Raw genomic sequence first — 27,971 nt, 5'->3', positions numbered from 1 at the left:
TTTAAGAAGCGGAGCGCGTATCTGTGTCCAAATCTCGCGAGAGCTTCCCTTAACCTTTGCCGGTTGGCCGCACCGCGGGATTTCCTCGTGAACTTTCTCCCCTCCCCTTGTCCTTTTTTTTCGAATCCCGCGAGAAGAAGCGCGACTTGGTCTCGCGCGGCCGGCGGCGGGATGGCGGTTGTTGCGGGGTAGCATCTCAGGCCAACTGCTGCTCTCGCCCCGGCCTCGCCTCCTCCTCCTCGGAGCCGGAGAGGCCCTCTCCCCCCCACCTCCACATGAGGGAGAGCGGAGGGGGGCACCTGGCCCCTCTCCCGCTCCACCACGCTCCTGAGGGATGAAGGCGGCCCAAGGGGGCGCCGAGGGTGAGTGACGGGGGGGGGGTCAAGATCTCTCGTTTTCCTTTGGTAAATGCTGCGGGTGAAGGTGCTCGAGTTTCATAGGAAGACCAGGCCCCTTAGAGCAAGGGGGGAGGGAGTCCGAGCGGCGGTTTGTAGATTTCATTAAGGTTCACCCGCCAACGCCGCCTAATGCTTTGAGCTGCGGAACAGCATCGGAAGTTCTCTGGCGAAGAGGTCAGAAGGGCCTCACTGCTCCTCGTTCAAAGAGAGCTACGGGGGGGGGGGCAGGTTCATGAGTCGCCTTCCTTTCTTTCCATGGACGGGAGGAAAGCGCTTCCGGGAAGACGTCGGACCTCATTTGTGAATTCCTCTCCGGGAGTTATGTGCAGATTGGAGTTTTCAAAAAGCCCCCCCCCCCTTTTTTTTAAATGTAGCATCCAGGGGTGTCGACTTGAATAAAATTATTATTATTATTATTATTATTACTACTACTACTACTATAAAATATGGGGGTGAGGGTGAAACGCAATCAATCACAAGATCCAGCACATGCACGCCATTTGAATGCCGATGCCTGTGAACTTGGGGCGGGGGGGGGGGCTAGGAGTCTGCTCCTATGGTAGTATCTGCAAAGCATGCAACAGTTGAATGCTTCTTCAGTGGGGGGCGGGAAACAAGCTTGGCTTTCTTTATTTAAACGTGCTCGATCTCTCTCTGCTGCTTGCTTTTAAGGCGAGTGTGAGGAACCTGTGGGCCTCAAGATGGTGCTGTGCCCCAGCTCCCATCCTAACTGACCATTGGCTATGCTGGCTAGGGCTGATGAGAGCTGGGATCAAACGACATCTGGAAGCCTGCAGACTCCCCATCCTGCAGGTGGAAAGGGGCTTGGTGGAACGCCCAAAACTCAGAAGCGGGTGTGGAATTTACTGCTGAATCCTATACTGTGCTTACTTGGCAGTAAACCTCACTATGTTCAGTTGGCCCGACTTATAGTACATGTTTAGGACTGTAGCCTTTGCAGTCCTCCATCATGCAAGAAATGGGCTTTGTAGAAAGAGAAAGGGACTTTCATCGACTTAAACCTCAGAAATGAGCTGAATGTTTCTTTAGCATATGCCTAACCATCATGTTGAGTTAAATCAAAGGTTCTTTCAAGCCTTTTGTCTGCAAGCAGTGACTAGCTAGAAGACACAGGGATGTGTATGGAGGACATGCTAGAGGGAGTGATCTATTGTTTTTCAAAACACATAGTGAAGAGTAGGTTTTTAAGGTTTCTGGTGAGGGTGGACCATAGCTGAGTAGTAAAGTACTTGCTTTGTGTGCATAAGATCTCAGATTCAATCTCTGGTATATCCAGTTAGAAGACCATCAGCAGTGGTTTGAAAGACCTTTGTCTGACCAATAAATAGCATGAGGCTTAGCTGCCCATCAGTAGACAGTAGTGGCCTAGATGGACCAATATGCTGAGTATATGACAATATAAGATGATCATCCTAAATTGGAGATAGATATCTTGGTAGAAATGTCAAGGAAAGAAAAAAATGCAGTTGTGTTACTACCTAGAAATACGCTGACTCCACTTGTCACTCAGCAACTGCCTAAGAATTTGAAACTTTTCCAGCCCTGTATATGACATACATAATACCCATAATTAAATGGAGATGGTTTTAGAGGTGTTGATGCCTTCTGCATTTCTGAAACTTGTCAGAAAAATAGCAACATCCAAAAAGAAATCACTTTTTTTAAAAAAATCTAGGCTGCCTGCCAACATGCACCTCTTAGTCATTTGTGGGTTTACAGCTTTCCTGCCTTGTTACCTGGAGGTAGTTCTTACTTCACCACGGGCAGTCAGGTGAGTTGCTATTTACGGCTTTGTGTTAAAGGTTACTTAACTTTCCATTGAAAAAAGGAAAGTAAATATTCTTGCTACGGCTTTCTTTACAAATCTTTTGCTCATTATTTATGATGCTTCCTAACTTGCTTTCTGAGGTTTAAAAATATTGAAGTAATTGCTCCCTTGCGAAGCCTCCTATGTTAAAAGTGGCAGCAGTGTGCATTTTAGATGTTACAGCATTGTTAGTTTGCCAGTAGGATAGCTGAAAACAATGCCTGTTTAACCTGCCTTCTTATAAATGTCTCAGAAAGGGATGCATCACTTAAGAATCACACGTTCACAGAGAGCATTAATAGTAAATATATCAACTCCAGTAGATACAAAAGAATCAACCTGAGGTCCTTTAACTGGAAACAAAATATTAAACTTTAGGGTTTCTGTTTGTAAACCCACTGAGCTATATTTGCCTTTAAAACAACAACATCTTGAACTCCTCCTCCATTTGATTTTGCCATTCCATTGTTAACATAGGATTTTAAATAAAGTTCTGAGGTTAAATAATATGAAGCAGGCCCCTTTTAGCTGTGCTCGCTGTAAGATTAAGCCCTCTTATTGCGTCCTGAGCTTGATATTTTACTTGTGACAGTATTGATCTCTTTTACACCTGTATGTAAGAAATATGGAGAACATAGATCAGTACCTGCCATTGGTTACCTAATGTTGATGGTACGTATTGTAAATAATTCTGGATTGCATGTACCATGGTCCCATTCTGCAAGGTACTTTAGTCTATTCATGGTCACATAGCTCAAGTTAATGTTCTCTGGGTGTTATGCAGGGAAATTGGTGAACCTGCATCTCTGGACTGAAATTCAAATATATCGTATGCTTCACTGACTTGCAATTTCTCTTATAGAAACGGAGAAACTGAATAAGATGAGTTCCCTTCTAGAAAGGCTTCATGTCAAGTTTAACCCTAACAGTAGACCTTGGACAGAAACCATGAAGCTTGTCCGGCAAGTTATGGTAAGGGTTTAGCATATTTTGGATGGGAGTACTTGATAAAATCTCCTTGCACATTTTCATAAAACAGTGATTGTCAAGATTGTCTACTTAGAGAGGGCACTGTCAACAGTAAATTGCCACGATATCTTTCACAGAATGTGTGCATCTTTCACAGAACCCCAGCAGTTACAGAAGATTCTGGGTTGAATTCTATGACATGCTCTCCATTCTGGTACCACTGTCTTTGCTGCTGTTATAGCTATAGTTATAGCTTTCTTTTCACAGTATTGCTGAATGTGCATGAACACTTTCTCTATTTTTTTCTCTCCATCACCTTTGAACACAGGAAAAGCGAGTTGTAATGAACTCTGTTGGTCACCAGAATCTTGTCAGCTGCTTGGAAACTTTGCAGAAGGCATTAAAAGGTTGGTAGATGCTTCTGAAACATAAATAAGTGTCTGTGGTTTTTTAAAAAAAAGACTAGGAGGAATTGACATTAGGATAATAAAGGTGTTTATATGGTTTGTACTAGATGGGCACAAAGAATTACTATGATACCCTCAAGGTTATTGGACAGCCCTTTGCATGCTTACTCAGACGTCCTACTGTATTTAGTGGAACTTATGGCCTTGTATGTTATAACTGCATTCTTGGGCTCTGTGTTGCTGTAATGGGTAAGCTGCATACTGGACATGTATAATGCTCATGTTCAATAGACTCATTGAATCAATTATCACTGTTCGTATAGTCACATGTTATATTACACACTCCTAACCTCTTGGTGTCTGGTTGAAGAAGAAAGATTGTTTATGTTCCTGTTCAGGCCGGTTACCAAAACTTGCAGCCTGTACCATAGTAATTCTCTTTTTTTTTCAATGGGAAAACTGGGCAAGCGAAAGGCTCCTGTGAGACCAAAGTTCCCAGTCAGATGACTGTGTGTTGAATCTCTGCATGGTTCAATATCCTGGTTATCCCCCTTTTAAAACAGCCACTGCTGTGAGGTGGCAATTCTGTCACTTTCTGACATCAAGTTTAATTAATCAAGTAACTAATTAAATTAGTACAGACACAGCAGTTGCCTCTTATGTACACATCTGAGGGCAGTCCAGGATCAATTTTTTACTCCTATTTCCACAAGTTGTGGAGTAAGGGTCTACAATTCTAGGATTGCTGACCAAGAGGCAGAGTCTTGTCTTTGGGCTGCATCTTTGGAATGTGGCACAAGTTCAGTGACAAATAGAAGTGCCTTGGCCATTGCCTCTACCTCATAGTTGATAAGGGGCTGAGAAGGTGAGATGGCCTTCTCAGGCAGCTAAAGCTCCAGCTGCCCAGCAGATGGAAAGATAAACCTGTATATCTGCCACCCCCTTTCAGTTCAGATCAACTGTCCATTGATTTCAGTGGGTCTGAGTATGGCTTGGTTGGATATCACCTATTGGGACTTTAATAAATTTGCTTATGTATTTGGCTTTAAACAAGCTCATCTTCCTCCTAGTGACATCACTCCCTGCCATGACAGATCGCTTAGAGTCTATTGCAAGACAAAATGGGTGAGTAACTCCCATGATCCCTGACGATTGGCCCCACTGGCTGGGACTGTTTGGAATTTTAGTCCAGCAATATCTGGAGGGCCATAGGTTCCTCGCCAATGGGTAAGATTAATCCTTTTCGTCTAAAGAGCTAATTGAGACTATAACCAACCACATTTTTTGTTTTTTGTTTTTAATTCATTGTTTATACTACACGCTTAAGAATGTAGAAGCCAAAGTTTTTGTTTCAGTGAGGTCCAGCAGATCAAATGTTTGATTTAATTAGACTTAGATTTTAGTTTAGTTCCATCTCTGCCCTGGATGGGTGGAAAGGAATGTTGCCATTTTTTGGTTTTGAAATAAAAATTTCAAAAAAAGGAATGTTGCCAAATAACAATCACATGGTGGTTATGTAGAAAGAGAAAAGTAAGAGGTATGTACCCTACACATTGGACTAGAATCAAGATTGGTTGTTGCACTTATTTCTCATTGGAATTAAAAGGATAAGTTAATCAAGACTTACAGTACAATCCTATCTATGGCTGTTTAGAACTATTGAAGTCACTGTGACTTACTTCCTGAAAGAGAGGTTGAGATTGCAGGTTCAGTATAAATTCAGTGCAGCTAACCTGTATGCAGCCCATTATTATCAATCTTGAGCCTCCAGGGGAGATCAGGATAGATGCCTCCAGCCAAACTCTTAATTGATGTGCTATTGATTGGTATTTGATAAGGCTTTTCATGTTTGAATACCTTTTCTCTCCTTGTGTGTTAGTCTTGGATCTCATCTTAGTGCAAATGGCACTGAATGTTACATAACTTCAGACATGTTCTATGTGGAAGTCCATTTGGATCCTACAGGACAGCTGTGCGATGTTAAGGTGGCCCATCATGGAGAAAACCCTGTGGTACGTAGAGTATGAAGGCCACACCAAACTTCTGCCTTCTTTTGTTTGTAGAAACATCTTTTTACAACCCACTATGTTCTGAGAGCACAGGGCAGACTACAGTATGTATCAACCCTGAGCTTAACAGCTTCCTAAAATCCAGATATCTCTACTCCTGCATTTAGTTTTACACTTCTCCAGAAGGAAAGTGATCTATTCAGCCCAATTCCCTTTAAGTCCTCTTAGCCAGTCCCTTGTAAAAAAGTCACAAGCTGTCACATTTTCACATTCTGCCTACTCTTTCAAAACCGAGGCTATCATTTCCCAGCCTTTAATAAAATGTTGGATCTCTCAGTAGTAGGGAGAGAAGTCAAAGCTCCCTTTGCCCTATTACTAGTGTGGTACAAATAGCTTGCTAACCAAGTTAGTACCATTTGTAAGTCTCTCCCCCTCCCCAAACTTATTTTTTGTTCTTTGTCAGAGCAGCGTAAGAATTGAGATCATTTTTTAACTTTATAGTCTCATCTTTCAAAATGCTTGCAGTCATTTCTAATCATCCTTACTTATCACCCAGTGTTTGAAACACTGGACATCTCTGACCTGCCTTCTGCATTGTCCAAACATCCTGTAGGACTGTTTAGGAAAGTTTTTAGGGTTTTGTACTCGCATGAAGCTGACATTCCCTATAGTCATGTACAATTTAAGCCAGCTCCATTGTGCTGAATAACTGCAACAGTTTCAAATGAAGTTGTGGCACACATTTTTATTTTCCCTTCTAGAGTTGCCCAGAGCTGGTGCAGCATCTAAGGTGAGTACTAAGTCTCTTTCATTATTGGCTACATACCTTCTCCCTGTGCAGTTCTGTTGTATGGCTACAACCATTTCTCCATTCCCTATAATGTCTCTTGTACAATTTATTATATACAGCGTTCTGGATTTATTGTGGCTTACTCATCCACCATATTGGCTATTTTAGAACATAGAGTACAGATCTTTTCTCAACCATAGTGCTTTTCAGGAATTGTGTAGGGTGAGGGGAAGATTTTGGAATGAACAAGAATTGAAGTACTGGGTGGGGCAGCAGTGTCGCTTAGATTTAACAACAAACAGTGGGTGCATATGAACTGAGGATATTCATCCAGTTTTCAGTTTCTGACCCTTTTAAAAAGCAGCATAAATAGCCCGTATCAGAGACCATGAAACAGAATGTTTATTTACTTGCTTTTTTTAAAAAAAGTCCAATGTCCAAACAATATGGAATTTTTAGGGGCACCATAATCAGGTTTCTTTTCCGTTCTCTTTTTCCTGTTATAAAGCACCACCCTGCCAAAATGAGCCTTTTAAGCATGCAGTTTTCCTTAGGATGTAGTATGTTGCTCCTGCCTTTGGTGGCTAATTAGCTATGACTTGTACAGCTGACCCAAATCTCTCTCACAACATGTGAAGAGTATGTTGACACTGGTGCAACATAGACCCAATATATATTCTGTATTCACTGAGCTGATTCAAACAACACCAAGTTGAATTTGGTGTTATATAAATGGGCCTTATGATAAGGCCCTCCATCCTCCCCGTGGGCTCTCCATTTCATTCAGTTACTTCCCTAGTACAAACCATAGTTTGCTGTTACCACCAAATTGTCAAGTAGTTGCTTGTCTTGCCCTCCAAACAGAATTGTAAAGCAGCTTCAAGCTCATGTTTGAAAGGTCCCTATTTATCCACGAAGGTCTTTGAAATGCATTGGATAAGTCATTGTAACTTGCACATTTGGGGTTTTTAAAAGCATAGATTTCAGCAGAAGGTCTTTACTTCCTCTTTGGAATTATATGAAGACTGTTCTCATCCACTGGGGAGAAGGCAGGGTTGAGTCTTTAATAAGAAGTTAGGAGTGTTGTCACTCTGTACATAGGGATCACCAACATTTTTCAGCCAGTGAGCACATTTGGAATTTTAAGAAAGCACTGTGAATGTTAGTTATAAAATGGCTACCGAAGGGGCATAGTATAGCACAAAATGGCTGCTGGGTGCGTGTTTAGGAGAGGCCAAGCCAGTGCAAATAGGAACGGAGGGGGAAGAGCAAATAGTCTCTCTTGCATTGTGACTTTTTGAAGGGGTATTTTCTGAGACCTTTGGCAGATGCCATAGGTACTGGCAGGTGCATTGACATCATCAGGCACTGCACTGGTGAACTTGTCATATTTCTCTTCTATCAGGAGAATAGGGTTGTTGGCAACCACCTAGGCCTTACAATAATTTGTTTTGTTCTAAAGATTTCTCTCTTAGAAATTCTTCTTCAGAATAGTGGTTTCAGGGCTATGAGAGTCACATAGGGAAAAAGTCCTCTCAGAGAGTTTCGAGAAGGCCCAGGAGGACAAGTAGCCAGCAAAAGAGCACTGAAGCCTACATACAGCTTGAGAGGGCACAGCACCATAGGCAGGCAGCTTGGACCATAACATTTCAAAGTAAGGATACTGAAATGGAAGCTTCAGTACTTGCAACCCTCCAGTATTTGGGGGGGGGGCTGCCTATCTATTTTTCCTATGAATTATATTATGCATATTGGAATTTACTGGAGGAGTGCTGTAGTAGGGTGTGCTTTTGGAGCTAAAATGTTGAAATTGACTCCTTTTGCCAACTCTCTTAGGTGAGTCTAACTGTAGATATCTCTGGCATGTATGATTCTGCCAGATTCTCTAAAATTGATATGTTTTTCTTTCCCAGAGAGAGAAATTTTGAAGAATTTTCTAAGCACCTGAAGGGTCTTGTCAATCTGTATAAACTGCCTGGTGACAAGTAAGCATTCCACTAGTCGTAATTTCTGTGATGCGGCAACACCTGCAGTCACATATTTGTTAGAGCATTGCATATAGTGGTTGAAACCCTGCCCAATTATATGTCTACCTGCTCCTTTTCTCCTTACTTTATGTGCCACCCCCATCCCTTTCCTGCATTACCACTCTTGATTATCTCTCCCAACTTCAAGAAAGGAAGCTAAGGTAGAACTTCAGTATTTCTGACGCTAGAAAGAACAAAAAAGGGGCTAAAATCTGCATCTTTTTTAAAAGAGTTGTGCAGCCAAGATTGGATCCTTTGTGTGCACTGGAAATTTTAGAAATATGGCCAGTCTTAGAATATGTCTTCATTTTGTCAAAAAGGGATTTTTTTTTAGGAAAGCTAAGAATGTAAGAACTTCATGGCCCATCTAGTTCAGCATCTTGTTCTCACAGTGGCCAACCGGATGCCTTTGGGAAGTCCACAAGCAGGACCTGAGTGCGAGAGCAGTCTCCCTTCCGGTGGTTTCCAGATTCTGGTGTTCAACTGAAATAACTACATAAGCTGTAAAAAGTCTGAAGCTTAAGTCCTTGGCATGTCTGTAATCTTGTAGGATAACGGTTGAGAGCCCTTCCATGGAAGGCTACTACTGGTTGGACAGTGCTCTGGTTGGCTCACAGTGCAGTTCTATACATGTATACTGGAAGGAAGTCCCAGTGAGTTCAAAGAGACCTACTCCCAGGTTAATGTGTATAGGGTTGCCACATCTAAGCATCTTTGTCTTTTTTTCTGTACCAATTTTAAAATAATACTTTATTTTTTCTCCTTAGCAAACTGAAAACTAAAATGTACTTGGCTCTTCAGTCCTTGGAGCTTGATCTTTCAAAGATGGCAGGGATGTACTGGTAAGAGAAGTTTGCCTTACTGAATGAACCCAGCATTTACCTGTTGATGTCCTAAGCAGCAATACTGTTCAGGAAGTAGAACATTGAACTTGGAAGGAACTGAGTTCAAATCTTACTTGAATCACAGATCCGCTAGCTATTCCCCGGATAAGCCACAACCTTAGCCTCCGTTCCACCCTCTGTAAATTTGGCAGATTATGATCAAGTTTAAAGGGCTCACATGAAGATGAATGCAACAAACACAGTCAAACTCACTGTACCCTAAAGCAGTCTATAGAAATAGATGCTTATTAATAAAGAAGCTTGCATATTACATTTCTTAAATTTGAATTGCTATTTAAGTTTCCAAAGGTAGCATTATGGAATCCAGAGTCTTAAAACTGAAAGATAAACAAACAAACAAACAAACAAACAAACCCAACAACTACCTTTGGTCTTTGAGGAACTGGGGTTGAAAGATTGACTGCTAAAGTCCAATGAGGAGGTGGTCCTGGATTTCCAGGCTCCCATATCCAAGACCACCTGTCTGTCCTGTGACCTACACTGCCTATCATCTTGGTAGTAAAAAGGAAAAAATAGTTTCAGAAGGAAAAATGGGTTCCTCTTTTTAATCTTAGTGCTGCAAACCTAAAATTTCAGTTTGGGCATGTTACAAATTCAGTCTAAGATAATAATCCAAAAGATTTATACTGTGGCAGTCTGGGGTCTTAATTCTGCACCAGCTTATCATATGTCTTTGATTCTGTCTGCTTGTAGGCAAGCCACCAATGCAAGCCCTTTGGACAAGATTCTGCATGGCAGTGTTGGCTATCTCACCCCAAGGAGTGGAGGTAGGCGACTGTATATTGTGACAGAAGAGGGGTCCATTTTACAATACTGCCCATTTTCCCCCTTTAAAGATGACTTGTGAAATGGTGCAATGCTATTTTTTTTTGTTAAAGAGTTGAAATACCCATCCGCATATTAGCCCCTTATGGAGCTCAGCTTATAACCAGTATGCCATAAGCAGAGAAAAGATGCATGTTGGAAGACTGCTATATAGCAGAGCAAAGAGCTCCATAAATGCAAGTGATCCACCTCTTAACAGAAAAGACAAAATATTCTCAGAATCTGCAGCCAAAGTGACTTCAAGGAAAATTCTTTCCCAACCCCGGATATAGCCATCAGCAGGACCAAGAACCTTCAGAGCTTCTGAATACATGTTTGGTAATTTAGGTATACATGACCCACATCATAAATTACTGGGTTGTTGGGGGTTTTTTTGCTCATAGCCAGTATGTGACTGTGGTTTCTCTGTTAATTCCGGGTGTTGGAATCCCTACCCTACTAGGAAGTTGCTTGGTGATACTAGGCAGGCCATTTTTCTCATGGGACTGTTGTAAGAATAAAACAATGCTACATATGCCACACTGAATTCCTTGTAAGAAGGTCATAATATGAAGGTGGCATATTCTCAAGGCTGAGCCACATTTTAAGTGCCATGAGAGGAAAGGGAATGTAGTTGATGACCTTTAGTCTCCCACGTTTATTGAATTGTTCCACCAAGACATTATTTGAAGCAAAAGGCCAGCTGTTTGGACAGAATTTATTCTATGGTAGAGCAGCCTTGTCAGTCCTGAGTTTTGTCTACAACTCCCAAAAGTCCCAACCAGCATAGCCAGTGATCAGGGCTGGTGAGATCTGTAAATCTCAGTGATGGGTTTCTGCTTCACAGATAAGAGAATGAGATTTGGGAATACATGGAACTTTATGCAAAAGAGAATAGAAGGTGGTGGGTAGTATGAAAAATTAACCCCCAAACCCTAAAATTTGTAGATCTTTGTCCTAAGAGCTGTGACCTTCCTAATTACATAGAATGCTAGGTGGACATAATCTTGTATGTCCAGATCAACACATAGGCATCACTTCTGACCTTCCCACCCCCATTGTGTTCCCTTTCCCATTAACAAGCTTTCTTCTTTCAGGTCACCTGATGAATCTGAAGTATTATGTTTCACCCTATGATTTGATTGAGGAAGGTACTGGAGCTCCTATTATTCTGAATGAGAACAACGGTATGTTTCTAGACATGCTTTCTGCTTCCAAATGTGCATTCTGAACACACCTTGGATTATATTGAAGGTTTTCTTTGAACCCCAAGCAGCAGATTTCTTTTATTTTGGTTTAAGGTTTATTTGTGTTTTCCTGAGTATAGATATCCCCCCCAATGTTTGTATATTGAAATAGTATATTATATAGTCAGTTGAGTATTGACAGCTTCTTATATTCCAACACTGACTGATGTTTATCAACAAGCAGTCCTATTAACATTCCTGTGGATTAATTTATCTAGACTCCAGGCAAGTTTCTTGGCATGTGCATGTCTTGATTAACAGTGAGGCAGTTAAATAATGAGTTCAGATTACTGTAGTAGTAGTAGGTTTGTGTTTTGTTTTTTTAAGAGACAATGGTTATTAGTAGGAAACATAAGCTTGTACTCTCTGGTTTTCTGGTTAATGATTGTGAGCATGATGGAGTATCCTGGAAATTATCTAGCCTAAATATCAGTACTGGACCTGCAGTGGACCTTGTACATTAAACCCCCCAACCATGAAGTTTGCAGCTTGTTGCAAAGACTAAATACCGTAGTAAACAGCCAAGTGACAAATTGAACCAATTTGTAGTTTTTTTCCATGTCTAGCCCAACTTGCTGCCACTGCACCCATTCTTCTTCCCTCTTATTCGGATTGCACCACACCTGATGGTCTTTCAAATTAGAGAAGTGGAGTACAATAGGCACTCCCTCAATTTTAAAAGTACTTCTTCCTTAAAGCAGGTGTAGGAAACCTATGGCCCTCCAGATCAATTCTTTAAAGGGTTTTAGTACATAATGCTGATAAGCAATGCATAACATCCAGTTTATTACCCGTTGCTGTGCAGTGGATTTTTATTTGTATTTAATACAGCTGTTTGAAAAGTTAACACTTGCCTCCACTTTCAGTTCCTCGCTACCTGGGTATGAACATATGTGTTACAATTGAGGGAACACTGACAATGAACAAACTTCCAATTGCCCCTCTCATTATGGGATCTCATCCGGTGGACAACAAAGGGTAAGAAACAGGCATGATTTGTTGGTAACTTGTTGGTGCTATTTTACCATAATGAATTAGAATGATTCCATACGGTCATCCAAGATGGACAATGCATATATTAGTTTTCTAATGGCATAAATTAGTTACTCAGAACTGAACAAAGTGTATTTACATCCTTTCTAATGTTAAAAAAAAAGTATTTGCATGAACCCAGATGTAATACTATTGTAATCTTTTATTCTTTAGGACACCTTCTTTCTCCTCAATCACCAGTGCCAATAGTGTTGATTTGCCAGCTTGCTTCTTCTTGAAGTTCCCAAGGCCTATTCCAGTTTCTCGGGCTTTCATTCAGAAACTTCAGAACTGCACAGGTCAGTCATGTCTTCAGATAAGCTGTTGATAGAGTTTTGCTAGCATCAGTGATGTATTTGGTGCCATAACCTGACACCTAGAGGGCAGCAGTCAAAGCATTTTAAATTTTGGGTTGATATGAATATTTGCTCCCCTGTTCTTCAGCATTTCTGCAGCCTAGATCATGTTTTCCATATACCTGCAGCTTCAGACTGTCTTCCTCTTTTTTTAAAAAAACCAAAGTGTCTAATGTTAATCATGGAACTGATTAACCCAAATGATACAATTGGGAAAAGGCAAGAAATCAGAGTAATGCTAAGCAGAGTCTTGTATTAATGAGAGCACATGGATGTCTTCATCCTTTTTCCCATATCCCTACTGACCACTTAAAAGCTAATCTTCTCAATCTGTTTTTGTTACTAGTTTTTTGTGTTTGTTTAAATCCAAGCCAAATCCTTAGAGACGTTAATTTTTCAGTCAAACAAATGGCGCAGAGCAAGCAGATACAGAAAAACATGTAATTTGCCTAATTGGGGAGGGACCAGTATGTGGCCTTCCATGGCACAGAGGTTGGATTACTCTCAGGCCTTTTAGATTGCCTTTAATGCTACTACTTTTCTCATTCATCTTCACACAGATCATGGGAGGGCTATCTCACTAATATACTTGTTTAAGATCCTGCTGCTGCTGCTTCTTCAAGATTACTAGTGTAATTTATTAGTGTTCAGGTATTTGAACCCATCTCTCCCAGGTGCAGCACTCCATAAGATCACGCTGATTTTCATGTTAGCTTCATGTCAAGAATTTCACAGTTCCTAGCATTCAATATCCACATTGGAATATATTAAAAGCACAAGTGGTTTCTGGATAACTGATTATAGAAATTTGACGCTGCAACAAGCATCTCTTATGTCAAGTTGTAGTGAAAATTATTGAGATCCCTTCTAGTACAAATACAAGTTGTAGGTAACAGCTAATACTTGTATTTTATGAGAGGACAAATCTCTGGGTGGGTGGTTATAGTTTTTTTTTCTTTTTCCTTTTCTCAGGCATTCCATTGTTTGAAACCCCTCCAACGTATGTCCCCTTATATGAGCTTATCACACAGTTTGAGCTATCCAAGGAAGATGACCCTGGACCATTGAATCATAATATGCGTTTTTATGCGGTAAGTTGTAAGTGGGGATTTCATAAATTGCCTTCACCCACAGAATGTGAGAAGGTTGGTAAATTCTAGGTGCACATTCAGATAAATATCAGTAATTTTAATACAGGATCCTATATATAGCTTTTCATGATTAGACAGGCTATATTATCTGATTACTGTATAGAAAATCTATGTTCTCTCACTGGAATACTTTACATTGTTAGAGAATTTGTGGTAGGTTTAGATGATGCCTTCAGTATAAATTATGGTGGAGTCCCACCATTGTTCTTTATCTTGAGGCTTCAGGGGAAAGTGGTCATAAAGTACACAGCAGAGATAGGCAACCTAAGGCCTGGGGGCCGAATGCTGCCCAATCGCCTGTGGACGGTTCGGGAATCTGTGTTTTTACATGAGTAGAATGTGTGCTTTTATTTAAAATGCATCTCTGGGTTATTTGTGGGGCATAGGAATTCATTCATTCCCCCCCAAAAAATATAGTCTGGCTCCCCACATGGTCTGAGGGACGGTGGACCATCCCACGGCTGAAAAAGGTTGCTGACCCCTGGTACACATTAACAGGGGATTTGCTACAAAATAGTGCAGTGTTTTTCCACCCCTTATCTGGAGCACTTCTGTTAAAGGCTCAAGCTTTCTTGGAACAGGGAATCCCATGGCTCTGGTTCCAGGACACTTTTTTATTTTCCCAGTTATTTTATTTAGAAAAATATTTACATCCTGCTATCTCATAAAAAATCAAAGCTGTTTACAACCATATCTGTGTATAATGAAAACACTTAATTTAAAATCAAAGACCATCAACTAACCATTATGGAAAGTTGTTTTCTTAATTGCTTGTATAGACTAGGGCCTCAGCAGGATCTCCTGCCTTATTTATTGAGAAAACCCAGAACAGTCAGGAATCTGATTCAATCAGCATCTGAGGATAGACTATCCTAAATGGCATTCCACCCTTGTAGGGGAGAGTTGTCACTGCAAGTCCAAACCTCAACAGGAAGTAGTCTGACCATGCCAATGGGAGGGAAATCTACCCCTCCTATTTCCAGACCACCATCCTTTCCACTTGGAGCAAAAGACTAAATCTAGGGTATGCCCTGCTCTGTGTGCTGGACCAATGATCACTTGTGAGATCTATACAAAGCCATTTTGATGGCCCCATTTTGCTTCCTAACTGATAGATGTTCCACTACTCAAGTTTGCTTTTAAGAGAGAATATTATTGAGAGAAGTGCAGTAGAGAAAGTGAACCTTGGACTGAAAGGAATGAAGGCAATTCCTGTTCTAAGAACCTCATATGATATGATTACTGATCTGCAAAAGAAAATTTTTGGCATTATGTATTGATAATACTTTCAACTGACTCTTCAAAAGACAAATTATGCTGCTGTTGCTAAACTTATACTGATGTCTAGGGAAAAAAATAGCATGAGATTGTATATAATGAGATCTTATTTTAATCCCAGTACCAGAAGATTAAGTATTAACTAGGCAAGCCATATAATTGAGCCCCAAAGAGAGCAAATACAACCTAGTGGAGTTTCCCAAACTTGGGTCTCTAGGTGTTTTTGGACTACAACTCCCATCATTCCTAGCTAGCAGTACCAATGGTCAGGGTTGCTGGGAATTGCAGTCCCAAAACACCCAAATTTGGGAAACCATAGCACTGGTTCCTACCTCTTTTAATGTGGACACAATGCTTTTGTTGTATCTATTTGCTTTTGTTAGAGTCATTACTCACCTTCCACTGCCACTAGTAGGACTTTTTGGGAAAGGGTGGAATAAAGTATAAATGAATAATGCAGTTTTGTTCTTCAAAAACAGTAGTTTGGTTTTCATCTCGTGGCTATGCATGATTTTGTAGCACCCATCCATACTTTACCAAGCAGTAAATGTGAGATTGTGTGTGCACCCTTCATAACAGGCTTTGCCAGGACAGCAGCACTGCTACTTCCTCAACAAAGATGCCCCCTTGCCAGATGGACGAAGTCTTCAGGGAACTCTGCTCGGCAAAATTGCTTTCCACCATCCTAGTCGGGTTCCTCTCATCCTCAATTTGATCAGGCATCAGGTGGCCTACAACACTCTGATAGGCAGCTGTGTCAAGCGAACAGTCTTAAAAGAAGGTCAGTGCTACCATGGTACATTGCCTGAAGTATTTGTAAAAACATATTGGTCTCTATAATCTGTCAGTCTTCTCCAGATGTTGTTAGGTTTGAATCACTACAGCAGCTGACTCCTTTGGCTTTTCCTCCAATTTATTTCATTTGCCTAGGAAGATCAGTTTTTCTATCCATTTATGTATGTTAATACTTGTACTCTTAGTACTGTTGTTGCTTTTCAACCCTTGCATTTATTGACCATATCAAAATTCTGAATAGTGTAGCGAGGCATGAACCAGATAGCCAGTAAGTTCAGGTTCAGGATTTCCATTCAGTTAGTAAGGAAACTAAGCAAGAGTATAAAAAACAAAAGAAAGCAGGCCCTAAAGCAAACTGCTCACATGGCAGTTAGCAGGCAAAGCCCACAATGCACCAAACTAATAATAATTTTATTAAAATTAATAGAAGATACTTCCTTCCAGAGTAAACTTGAAGCAGCTAACATAATAAACATAAACTTTGAAAAGATTAGAGTAGCTGTTACACAACCCATGCACCATCAAATGTTTCCTGACCTATTTTTCCATGTCTTGGTTGAGCTGCAAATAAAAGTATGAACATCTTTCTCTCTTTCCCTTATTTTAGCTATAGGGTGAACACGACTTTTTAAGTTCATGGTCTTTGCTAGCAAGTTCTTTTGTCTTTCCAGATTCCCCAGGCATCCTGCAGTTTGAAGTCTGCCCTCTGTCAGATTCCTGTTTCAGTGTATCCTTTCAGCATCCTGTAAATGACTCTCTAGTTTGCGGTAAGTTGCTGGATGGAGGGTTTTTAGAGGGGGGGGAATGTATGTATAAACAGTCATTGAATGAAGATGGACACATTTTCGATTTAATGACCTCCGTGTGATTCCTCTGTGTCTTTCAGTGGTAATGGATGTGCAAGATTCTACACATGTGAACTGCAAATTGTATAAAGGGCTCTCTGATGCACTCATCTGCACAGATGACTTCATTGCTAAAGTTGTTCAAAGGTATGTCATACTGCTTAAGCCAGAATAAAAACTGATCTTTGAAGACAGTGGTTAAATATAAGCCTGGTAACTCAGAGGTCACTTACATTAAAGTTTTACCAAGGGAAAAATAATTTTACAGTAACATTTTTCTACCATCCTTTTTATATTCTGCTCTAATGGTGACAGCAGTAAAAGTCTACACCACAGCAGTTTTATTTCAGTAATGAGAGCCTACCCCAGGCAAGGGAGGAAAGTTTCTGGGCTAATCCTTAAAGCAATGTCATCCTGAACCTTTTCCTTTTCCTATTTTTTTTGGGGGGGGTGCTTTAAATGCTTGGGACACATGCCTTCCATCACACTGCAATCACTAGCTTCCCTTTCAGCCAGAATTAACTTGGAGCTCCTGCTTTCCATCTCTACATTTCTCTTTCTTTTATCTATTTATCGACATATATTTATAACAAAATATAATAGATGGCAAATAAAGTAGAAAGAGGTAACTAGAACTTCTGTTACCTTTCATGTCCAATAATCCTTATGGAGATTTGTGGCACTGCAGCAAGTCCAGCCTTCTGTGGTTTTCTCAAAATTTCTCGTGCCCACACTTTGACAGCCCTGACCTATCAACTCACACTCTGCTGTCTTGGATGGTGTGCTTTGGTATTAAAAACTCTCTGCAACTTAGAGTTGGATTTAAGGTCAGCTGCTGATTTCTAATTATTAAAGGCATTTGGGTTCCCTTCTGTCTATCAAAAGGAAAAGGCTCAGTCCTGTCTTCTGTGGGTTGCTTTTACTGCTGGTGATAAAGAGCTTTCCTCCAGGAGCAGAAGTTTGAGATAGCTGCTTGTCCATGCACCAGTGACATAAGGCAATTTCGTACACTTTGTGTAGGAAGAAGAGTATATGAAGCATGTACACAATTTGTGAAAAGTGCATGCACTTTATATTTTACAGCTTGCATTTAGCTGTGGTTACCCAGTGACCTCCTGGAAAATAGGCATGTGTTTTTCACCCATGATGGTCTCTGTATGTTGTGCACACTTTCATGTATGCTGAAATGATACATGTAGAATTTATGTCTTCTGTTAACTGAATCTGAAGAATGATGTTTTCTATCTCTTCTGGGCCTTCAAGCCATCTCTATAGTCTTTAGAGAAAGGAGTAAAATGAATAAAATAACCAAAATTTATCTTGATGTGAATAGAAATGATTTGTTTGAAGTTCAGAATTTGGGTTTCATTAAAGTGCATAGCCATGTATGAAAGGAGTGCCTAGATCTGTCTGCCCTGTACTTTACTTTGTAATTCAGGGGTGGGTAACCTATAGACCACCAGATGTTGGACTTCCCAACTCCTATCAGACCCACCCCACATAGCCGATAGGAGTTGTAGTCCGACAACATCTAGAGGACTGCAGGTCCCCCATCCCTCCTGTAACAAGGCCAATTCTTCAGTTTACCATTTTCAAAATGTGGCATATTTACTTAGGCCATATTTACTTGAAGAGGCTCTTCAGTTCAGCAAAGCCTTAACATGCTTTGATTTTGTCATGTTCATCGAATAAGAAGATAAAGTAGGAACTCTCTTTTAAAAGAGTACATTCACCTATTTATTAATGAGAACTTTAATGAATTGAGTAAGGCTTCCTTACTCCTCAATTGCTACTTTGTTGCTGTGGTGCAGAATTCACCTCTAGAAAAAAGAGTAAAAGTTTATATTCCTGTATATAGTGTGCCTGAGTAGTACAGAAGTCAGGCTCACTCTGTAGAGGCGTACCTAACACTGCTCATAATTGTTTATAATGAGTACAGCTTTTAGCTTCATGGGGGAACTTACTGCTGGCAAGGATGACACTAAACCACCTTTTCTCCACCTTGCCTTATAGATGCATGTCAATACCTGTGACCATGAGAGCCATCCGGAGAAAGGCTGAAACAATCCAAGCAGACACACCAGCCTTGTCCCTCATTGCTGAGACAGTTGAAGACATGGTGAAAAAGAACCTGCCCCCCGCCAGCAGCCCAGGTTATGGCATGACCACCGGCAACAACCCAATGAGTGGCACCACCACCCCAACCAACACTTTCCCCGGGGGACCCATCTCCACCTTGTTCACAATGAGCATGGGTATAAAAGAACGGCATGATTCAGTGGGCCACGGGGAAGACTTCAGTAAAGTGTCTCAGAACCCTATCCTTACAAGCTTGCTACAAATCACAGGCAACGTGGGCTCCACTATTGGCTCCAGTCCCACGCCTCCACACCATACCCCTCCCCCTGTGTCATCTCCAGCAAGCAACACCAAGAACCACCCCATGCTCATGAACCTGTTGAAGGACAACCCAGCTCAGGATTTCTCAACGCTCTATGGAAACAGCCCACTTGAGAGGCAAAATTCCTCTTCTGGCTCCCCAAGGATGGAAATGGGTCCAGGGGGCAACAAGCAAAAGAAGAAAAAATCACGTGTCACGGTGGAGAAACCTAAGCATCAAACTGAAGATGACTTCCAGAGAGAGCTGTTTTCCATGGACGTTGACTCCCAGAATCCCATCTTTGATGTCAATATGACCACTGACACTTTAGATACCCCTCATATTACACCAGCTCCCAGTCAGTGCAGCACTCCACCAACAACGTATCCACAGTCTATACCTCATACCCAGCCCAGTATTCAGAGGATGGTTCGGCTCTCCAGCTCAGACAGCATTGGTGCTGATGTGACAGATATCCTTTCTGACATAGCAGAGGAAGCATCCAAGCTACCAAGCACCAGTGAAGATTGCCCTCCTATTGGAACACCAGTAAGAGACTCCTCTAGTTCAGGGCATTCCCAAAGTGCCCTGTTTGATCCTGATGTCTTTCAGTCTAACAACAGTGAAAACCCTTACACTGATCCAGCTGACCTGATTGCTGATGCCACTGTGAGCCCAAACAGTGACTCTTCAAATCAGTTTTTCCCTGATGGAGTTGATTTCAACCCTGACCTCCTGAACAGCCAGAGCCAAAGCGGTTTTGGAGAAGAGTACTTTGATGATAGCAGCCAGAGTGGAGACGCTGATGACTTCAAGGGCTTTGCATCACAAACGATAAGTACTCTGGGCGTGCAAGTGCTGGGGGGAGATGGAGGGGAGAGTAAGTTCAAGGCAAGCAGCCAAGCGGACACAGTCGACTTTAGTATTATCACTGCTGCCAGCAAGGCTCTGGGGGTCTCTGATGTCATGGAGCATCATAGTGGAAGCCAGAGCCCCTTACTGAGCACAGGAGATTTGGGGAAGGAAAAGTCGCAGAAGCGGGTCAAAGAGGGTAATGGATCCGGGAGTTCTTTAACAGGCCCTGGGCTAGATGGCAAGGGTGGAAAACGCAGCCGCACCCCATCCAGCGATGGGAAGAGTAAAGAAAAGGTCCAGAAGCGGAGGAAGGTGGAGCCAGAAGGCAAATCTCCCTCTCATAGTTCGTCTACCAGGCCTTTCACCCCACCAGCAAGCACAGGCGGCTCGAAATCTCCTGGAAGTTCAGGCAGGTCTCAAACACCCCCTGGGGTAGCCACTCCTCCCATACCCAAAATCACCATCCAGATTCCCAAGGGAACAGTGACTGTTGGCAAACCTTCCCATGGGCAGTACACAAGCAGCGGCTCAGTCTCCTCTTTGAGCAGCAAAAGTCATCACAGTCATTCCTCCTCCTCCTCTTCCTCCTCCTCATCGTCATCCTCGTCCTCTTCGTCTTCCTCATCGACCTCGGGCAAAATAAAGAGCAGCAAGTCGGATGGGTCTTCTGGGTCCAAGATGAGCAGCAGCCTCTACTCGGGCCAAGGCGGCTCTGGATCAGGTCAGTCCAAAAGCTCCACCCAATCAGTGGGAAAGCCCGGGTCCTCCCCCATCACAAAACACGGCCTCAGCAGCGGCTCTGGAGGTACCAAGATCAAACCTCAAGGGAAGCCTTCATCACTTATGAACCCTTCCATGAGTAAACCAAACATTTCTCCTTCTCATTCTAGACCCTCGGGCGGTTCTGACAAGCTGGCCTCTCCGATGAAACCCGTTCCAGGTACTCCCCCGTCGTCTAAAGCAAAGTCCCCTATTAGTTCCGGTTCTGGAAGCTCACACATGTCTGGGACTGGATCAAGTTCAAGCATGAAGTCCTCTTCAGGGATGGGATCCTCCAGTTCCATGTCCCAGAAGCCACCCCCTTCTTCAAATTCTTCAGCGGGATCTTCATCTTCCTTCTCATCTGGCAGCTCTTCCATGTCTTCATCTCAGAATCAGCACGGGAGTTCAAAAGGCAAGTCCCCAAGCCGGAACAAAAAGCCATCTTTGACAGCTGTGATTGACAAACTCAAGCATGGTGTAGTCACCAGTGGCCCTGGTGGGGAAGACTCAATGGATGGACAGATGGTCCAGAGTTCCAGTTCCTCAAGTCACTCCATGTCCTCCAAACACAACCTCTCTGGAGGTGAATTGCAGGGGAAGCGGGAAAGGAGTGACAAGGAGAAATCCAAAGTCTCTGTTTCAGGAGGCTCCTCTGACTCTTCCAAAAAGGCATCTGATTCAAAGAATGTTGGAAGCACTGGAGTGGCCAAGATTATTATCAGCAAACATGACGGTGGCTCTCCTAGCATTAAAGCCAAAGTTACCTTGCAGAAGCCTGGGGAAGGAGGTGGGGATGGCTTAAGGCCTCAGATGACATCTTCCAAAAGCTATGGATCACCACTAATAAGTGGGTCTACTCCAAAGCATGAGCGCTGTTCTCCCAGTCACAGTAAGTCTCCAGCATATACCCCGCAAAACATTGACAGCGAGAGTGAATCAGGATCATCCATAGCAGAGAAATCCTATCAGAACAGCCCCAGCTCTGATGATGGAATTCGGCCACTTCCAGAATACAGCTTGGAAAAGCATAAGAAACACAAAAAAGAAAAGAAGAAAGTAAAAGATAAAGACCGGGATAGGGATAGGGATCGTGACAAAGAGAGAGACAAAAAGAAAACTCACAGCATTAAGACGGAGAACTGGTCTAAATCTCCTATCTCTTCAGAACAGTCTTTGTCTATGACAAGCAGTGCCATTCTTACATCAGAAAGGCCATCCAGGCCTAGCCCTGATTTTTTGATTGGGGACGAAGATGAGGATCTCATGGATGTTGCCCTGATAAGAAATTGAGAATATTTAGCCAAGGTTGCCAGGTGGGGAGTGGGCTGGGGCTAAATGTTTCATATAGTGTTGTTTAAAAAAATGTTTTTAAAGTTGTGAGTGCAAACAACACCCTTGTGGGTTCAGGTAAAAACAAGCATTTTTCTTTGGCTGTTCTTGACAAATGGAGCATAGAGAAAAAATATTCTTCAACTCTTGGAAGTTTACATGGACTCTTACACATGCATACTTCCATCTAATCAGAGTCTCTACCACAAAGAATCAATGCACCACGCTATTTGGTGTAGTTCTGTCACTTGTCCCAGAGTTACATGCCTGTGGACTTGCAAGATAGAATTGAAACTTGGGCAGATATTTAATTTCTTTTACTTCACTTTTTTAGGAACATTTCCATTCTGGAGCGTATTTTTAGTGTTCAGGATTTAAGCTTGTTTAGGTTTTGTTATTCATACTCTTGATATTTACACCAAAAATTAATTAACGGAATTGGTTCAGTGCCTGGTATCTCCCCTAGTTCACAAGGTGCTGACTGCCATCTCCTATTAAAAATAAAATCTGAAATGGAACTGTTCAGTGGGTAGCACCAGTTGGGCCCTTATGCAGGTGGTGAAGTATTTGACATAGATGTGTTACATCTTTTACAGCCATTTCACTTAATCTTTGTATTATAAAATTGATTTCTTCCATGGAAACGGTTGGCTTCCATGCATGTCTCCTCTGTTACCGCTGGGTAGTATAAGATGGCAACTGAGTGGGGAAGAAGAAAGTGAGGGTTTGGTGCTGTGAGTGTAGATTGTTAGACTTCTCAGCCTCTTTAACTTTGAATTAGGTTGAAAACCCAGCTAGGAGAGAATGCTGTTAAAATAAGTGGGAGTGACACTTTTTCCCCTTGGTAAGTGGTTTGTTGGCATGAGTGTGGAATCAGTTTCCTCTTTGGTATAAGATCCACTGCAACATGGCTCCTTTACATACCACTCCAGAAAAGTAGGAACCTTGAGGTCATATGGGAGGAATCAGCAGTGCGGCTACTTTCCTTGGTAGTTGTCTCAAATCCTAGGCAGAGTAAAGTGGCTGCATCTTTGACTCCTCTCACAGCAGTTACTGGAACAGCATACTGAAGCAGCTCACAGGCCAGTGAGGTAATACAGGGCTCCAGACCTATTAAGGAGCCTATATGCTTAGTGAATGTGCACTTCAACTCCCACCTAGATACAAGGGAAACATTCTAGAATTTTTCCATAACCACGCAGTACCAGATGGAGATGGTATTGTAGTGGATTAAGATTTGCCATTAGAATTTGCCTTGCTGTGTTCCATTGAAGGCCATGAACTATATGCATATCACCCTCACCTTGATGTCTTGTTCTCTCTAGTATTGTCTTCACATGGAACATTCCCTGATGCTCAAGAGAATAGGGTATCACCTGGTCACACAGAACTTCACGTGGTATACTAGAACATACAGCAATAATGGGGAACTTGTGGCCATCCAAATGTTGCCGGACCTATAACTCCCATCATCATCTGCATGACCATTGGCCCTCCTAGCTGTGACTAATAGGAGTCAGAATCCAACAACTTCTGGAGTGTCACAGCTTCCCCATCCCTGGCATACAACCACCCATGCTGGGTTTGCAATGGTTGCAGGACTTTATGATCGCTAACTGTACACCCTAAACTGCTTCCACTCTCAGCAGCTTTTATGTCATAGGTTTGCTCCACCAAGGATTATCTAATGAAGAAGTTGCATTGAGGCTTCTAATGGAGAAGCTGTACCCCCACACAACCATATGTTGCAGAGTTTTCCTGACTTGTGTACCTGCTTCCTGAGTTTCCAAGATACTGCAGATCATAAATTCAGAGCAAATGACACAATTCATTTTACTGCAGACAACTTGGGTGTGTACAAGGTCTCTGATAGATCAAGAGGTTTTTTTGTGATAGCCACATCACAGAATGTAATCCTGTGTATGTTCAGGCCACAGCAGTTGTCTTTATTATGATGGTTTTTACAGTATTCTTTTCATTTAGGGAAGAAGCTGGGTTCTGAGAAACAGTGTGCAACTCAAAATGAGAAGCTTTATTGTTTAAGGCTTTGGACATCTTGCTGCATCCCAGCAGCAACATTTGAGTGGTGTTTTCATGATGGGACGCACAGTATAGTTCTGGTATCCTCTGTAATTGGAATGGAATTGTTTAAAGTATTTGGAAGATGAAGGCTGTGAGGAGCAATGTAATACAATTCTTAGGTATGGACAGTGTCTAAAATATTAAAAGAGGTAATGGCTCTTGAACCATGAATTCTACCAGATCTTTTAGAGGGGTAATTCTTTGGGTCCCAAAGTTAAACAATTGAGACTTTCTGTTTTTCAGTGGACATCCACCTTGGCCAGTAGTAGGTTTTTGAGTTATACAAAAAGGTTCTTCAGAATAAAAACGAGCCTTGATCCAGTGTATGAGAGGTGCAGGATTTGCTCATGAATGGATTCCCTTATCAGTCATAATGGCTCTTTCCCTGGCACATATGAGGGATGAGGATGATGTACCAGCCTTCCATTTCCCACAAGTGCTGAACACCCAATTATATGTGGGAAAGAGGGGAGAGATTAGGTTTATTGTGGCCTATGAGCCCTCTGTGCATAAACTGGATTAAGTCATATTAATTCCATGGAAGTCTAAAGTCTACCATGCTAACAGGTTCCAAAATTGTGTGGTTGTTTTTTTTTACCTTATGCAAGCAGGATGTTAATAAAGTTCTACTTTTAATACAATATACCTTTTTTTGTCCAGCAGTGATGTTTTTTTCATAGGGAATGAAGAAAGATAAGCCATTCAAAGAATAGTTCCACCAATTAAAATTGGGAGTACACATACCAGTATCACACAATCCTTTTCTGTGTTAAAATCTCTCATGTTTACTTCTAAAAGTGCATTTATTTGTTCACATTACCCTACATCTTTCAGTATTGTAAAGACAAAACAGAAAATAGGAAAGAATCAAACCTATTAATCTCAGGTGTAGGTACTTCACCTGAGATTAAGATTGGTTCTTTTCATGTACATGGTAGGTCCTTTACTCTTGTGAAGAATTGTGTAAATACTGCTTCTGGTGACTGAGGAGGTGGGGAAGTAATAGACCATTTTTAGTTTTTTGATGTACTTCAAATAACATGTTTGTTTTACATGCAAATAAATTTTGTTTGATAGAAATGTTTGCCTCAGCTCAATTTCTGCACTTTAAAAGTTGGCTTCTACTTGGATGAAGTTCTGATTGTCAAGTAAGAGCTTTTTTGGAAAGAGGGACGCCTTTTTTGAAACTTCCGTTTCAAAATTTATAAAGTTGGTAGTGCATTTCCTTCACGACCATAGCTGTTTTATATTAGCAGGAACTGGTAGGTGCTGAACATTCATCTGCATTTTTGTCTAAGAAGCTCAGTTGTCTAATAGTCTGCATCCCCAGACTCTTGGACTTCTGCTCATGCTGAACAGATGAAGACCACATCTTGTTGGTTACCCCTTGTACATGATCCAAGTTCTCAGTGCTTTTTTTCTTTTAATTCCTAGTCACCTATTAGTTCCTGAAGGCTTTGATTTACATTACAAGTTGACATGGATAGAATATAAGCCACAATATGATGAAGATAAATACAGTACAGATGCCTATTGGTTTATTATAACTATTCTGGGGAACCTTGAGAAGGACTGTGTAGATAGATATTGGGGTGGATGTGGGAGTTTGTGTAATATGAGAATAGTTGGTCATAGGATGTCACTGCCTGGGAGCAGAGATTCTTAATTGGAAGATGGCATATATGGGACTAATGCTGAGTGTTGACAGTGGAAGGTATCCAGGTTAAGTGTGTCTGCTTCTCTTCATTTCCCAAATCAGATGGGCTAGTTAACACGGTGCAATATTCAGACTTTGTTTCTAAAATGGGCTTAGAAGCCCTATTGCCTTAATCACAGATTGGGGTCGAATTTGTAATAGTAGAGAAGGTAGTGTTTTGTGTGTGCTTGGAGGACTTTGCCTGTGTCCTCATGTACTCCTCTATTTCCAAAATTTATTCCTAGAGGAAATTTTATTTATTTCATTACATTCCAAAAGGAAAGAACCCAGGGCAGACCAGCGATTTGATTTAACAAAAATGTTTGCATTAGTCAAAGGTGGGGGAAATATAGCGTGGAAACAAAATGCTGGTTTGTTGTTGTTCTTTAGTCGTTTCTGACTCTTTGTGACCCCATGGACCAGAGCACACCAGGCACTCCTGTCTTTCACTGCCTCCCGCAGTTTGGTCAAACTCATGCTGGTAGCTTCAAGAACACTGTCCAGCCATCTCATCCTCTGCCGTCCCCTTCACTTTGTGCCCTCCATCTTTCCCAACATCAGTGTCTTTTCCAGGGAGTCTTCTCTTCTCATGAGGTGGCCAAAGTATTGGAGCCTCAGCTTCAAGATCTGTCCTTCCAGTGAGCACTCAGGGCTGATATCCTTAAGAATGGATAGGTTTGATCTTTTTGCAGTCCATGGGACTCTCAAGAGTCTCCTCCAGGTTTGTAGAAGAGCTGTATTGTTCATATACAAACAAATTTCTAAATTTTAATCAACTTCTTTTCCCGTTTGAGTAAACAACTGGCAAAAGCATCATTTAATTGGTTTTGGTTGTTTTCAATGCATGGTATCGGAGTAAAAGCTTAATAGTTTTGTTTAATAATTAACACTAGTAAGAATGCCTGACATTTATACAGTGTGTTTTCCAGTACATGCAGTTTCACGTGCAGTCCTTTCAGTAATCCTTACAATAGCCCTTGTACAGTAAATTAGTAAGATTATATGGAAGGGACCTCAAAGGTAATCTTAGTTCCAACCCCTTGCTTTTGCAGAAATCCTCTGCTGTTGCACCCCAGTAGCTAGTCTTCCATTCTCTGCTTTAAAGTCTCTAGTGAAGGAGAATCCACCACCTTTTAAAACAGTTTGTTCCACTGTCAAACTGCTTGTATCATCACTACCAGTATATGGCAACCATCCTCTATATATGTTCCCCCCCCCCCACCAAAATGTATGTGGAGCTGATAGGATAATCGGCTTGCTGAAAGCCAGCCTAGTGAGTGCAGGTGGTCCACAACTCGCTCTATCTACCAATCCATCAGGTCTTGGCAGAATTTGGATGCAAGGGAGTGAGGCAGCTACTTAACCTGGTTACAGAATGTCGTGTGCCCCCCCCTCAATATATACAATAGCTGGATGAGACACCATGCCACTGGAATTAATCCTCCCCCCAAGAATAAAGGAGCCAAATCATCTTAACTGGAAGCTTTCATCTTGTTGCTCAAGAGAATGATCTGAAGGCACCTGATGGGATGCTGAAGCTAAACAGCTTGCTGCAAGGGGCACCCTAGGGAATAATAATTCCAACCCAGAGGAAGGTAGAGAGAATTAAAAAGAGAAAAAGGGTTTAGCTGCGTTTGAAGCATTTTAACTGATGGCAACGAAGAAGCAGCTCCTTTTGTTGATCCATTCAGCACAACGTTAAGATCAATAAGGATGCCAGTCACTAGAGCTGCTTGGGAGCATGTCCCCACCGCTGAGCGCAACCGAAATGTGCCAGTGCGCGCGCGCTGAAAACATATATCTACAAGCCTCACCGAGCTCGGTAGGGACGAACGGCTTCACCCGTGAGCCGCGCACGTGCGTAGGATCGGAACCGAAATCCTGCGCGTTGCGACGATCGTCATTGAAACGTGCATAGGTTCAGGGTTGGCGACGGGAGGCGGTCGCTTCACCTGCCCAGACCAGAGTTGAGGAAGGGTGCGGGGCGGGCGGCGGCGGGGGGGGGGGAGGCAGACCAGGACCCTCC

At 42.0% G+C, this 27,971-nt stretch overlaps 1 protein-coding gene and 1 long non-coding RNA gene across 2 annotated transcripts; one reads left to right on the top strand and one right to left on the bottom strand.

Moving 5' to 3' along the window:
* Nucleotides 1-126: 126 nt before the first annotated feature.
* On the top strand, nucleotides 127-25,329 carry MED1 (mediator complex subunit 1). Its single transcript, XM_083469429.1, has 17 exons — nucleotides 127-362; nucleotides 3,089-3,198; nucleotides 3,524-3,602; nucleotides 4,673-4,727; nucleotides 5,482-5,614; nucleotides 6,373-6,401; nucleotides 8,315-8,386; nucleotides 9,196-9,270; nucleotides 10,027-10,100; nucleotides 11,235-11,324; nucleotides 12,251-12,362; nucleotides 12,591-12,715; nucleotides 13,745-13,863; nucleotides 15,781-15,982; nucleotides 16,668-16,763; nucleotides 16,883-16,988; nucleotides 18,855-25,329. The coding sequence occupies exons 1-17, from the start codon at nucleotides 335-337 to the stop codon at nucleotides 22,126-22,128; spliced, it is 4,779 nt and encodes a 1,592-aa protein (XP_083325555.1). The 5' UTR covers nucleotides 127-334; the 3' UTR covers nucleotides 22,129-25,329.
* Nucleotides 22,197-27,959, bottom strand: LOC310690883. The gene is made up of 2 exons (XR_014518248.1): nucleotides 27,760-27,959; nucleotides 22,197-26,679 (listed from the first exon to the last, which is right to left on the bottom strand). It is a non-coding gene; the product is annotated as an uncharacterized lncRNA (long non-coding RNA).
* Between the last annotated feature and the right edge of the window lie 12 nt (nucleotides 27,960-27,971).

Source organism: Podarcis liolepis, assembly GCF_965112155.1.
Source record: "Podarcis liolepis genome assembly, chromosome: 13".
NCBI classification, from domain to species: domain Eukaryota; kingdom Metazoa; phylum Chordata; class Lepidosauria; order Squamata; family Lacertidae; genus Podarcis; species Podarcis liolepis.
Note: the sequence above shows the minus strand (reverse complement) of the source record. Positions and strands in the feature narration are given on the sequence as shown.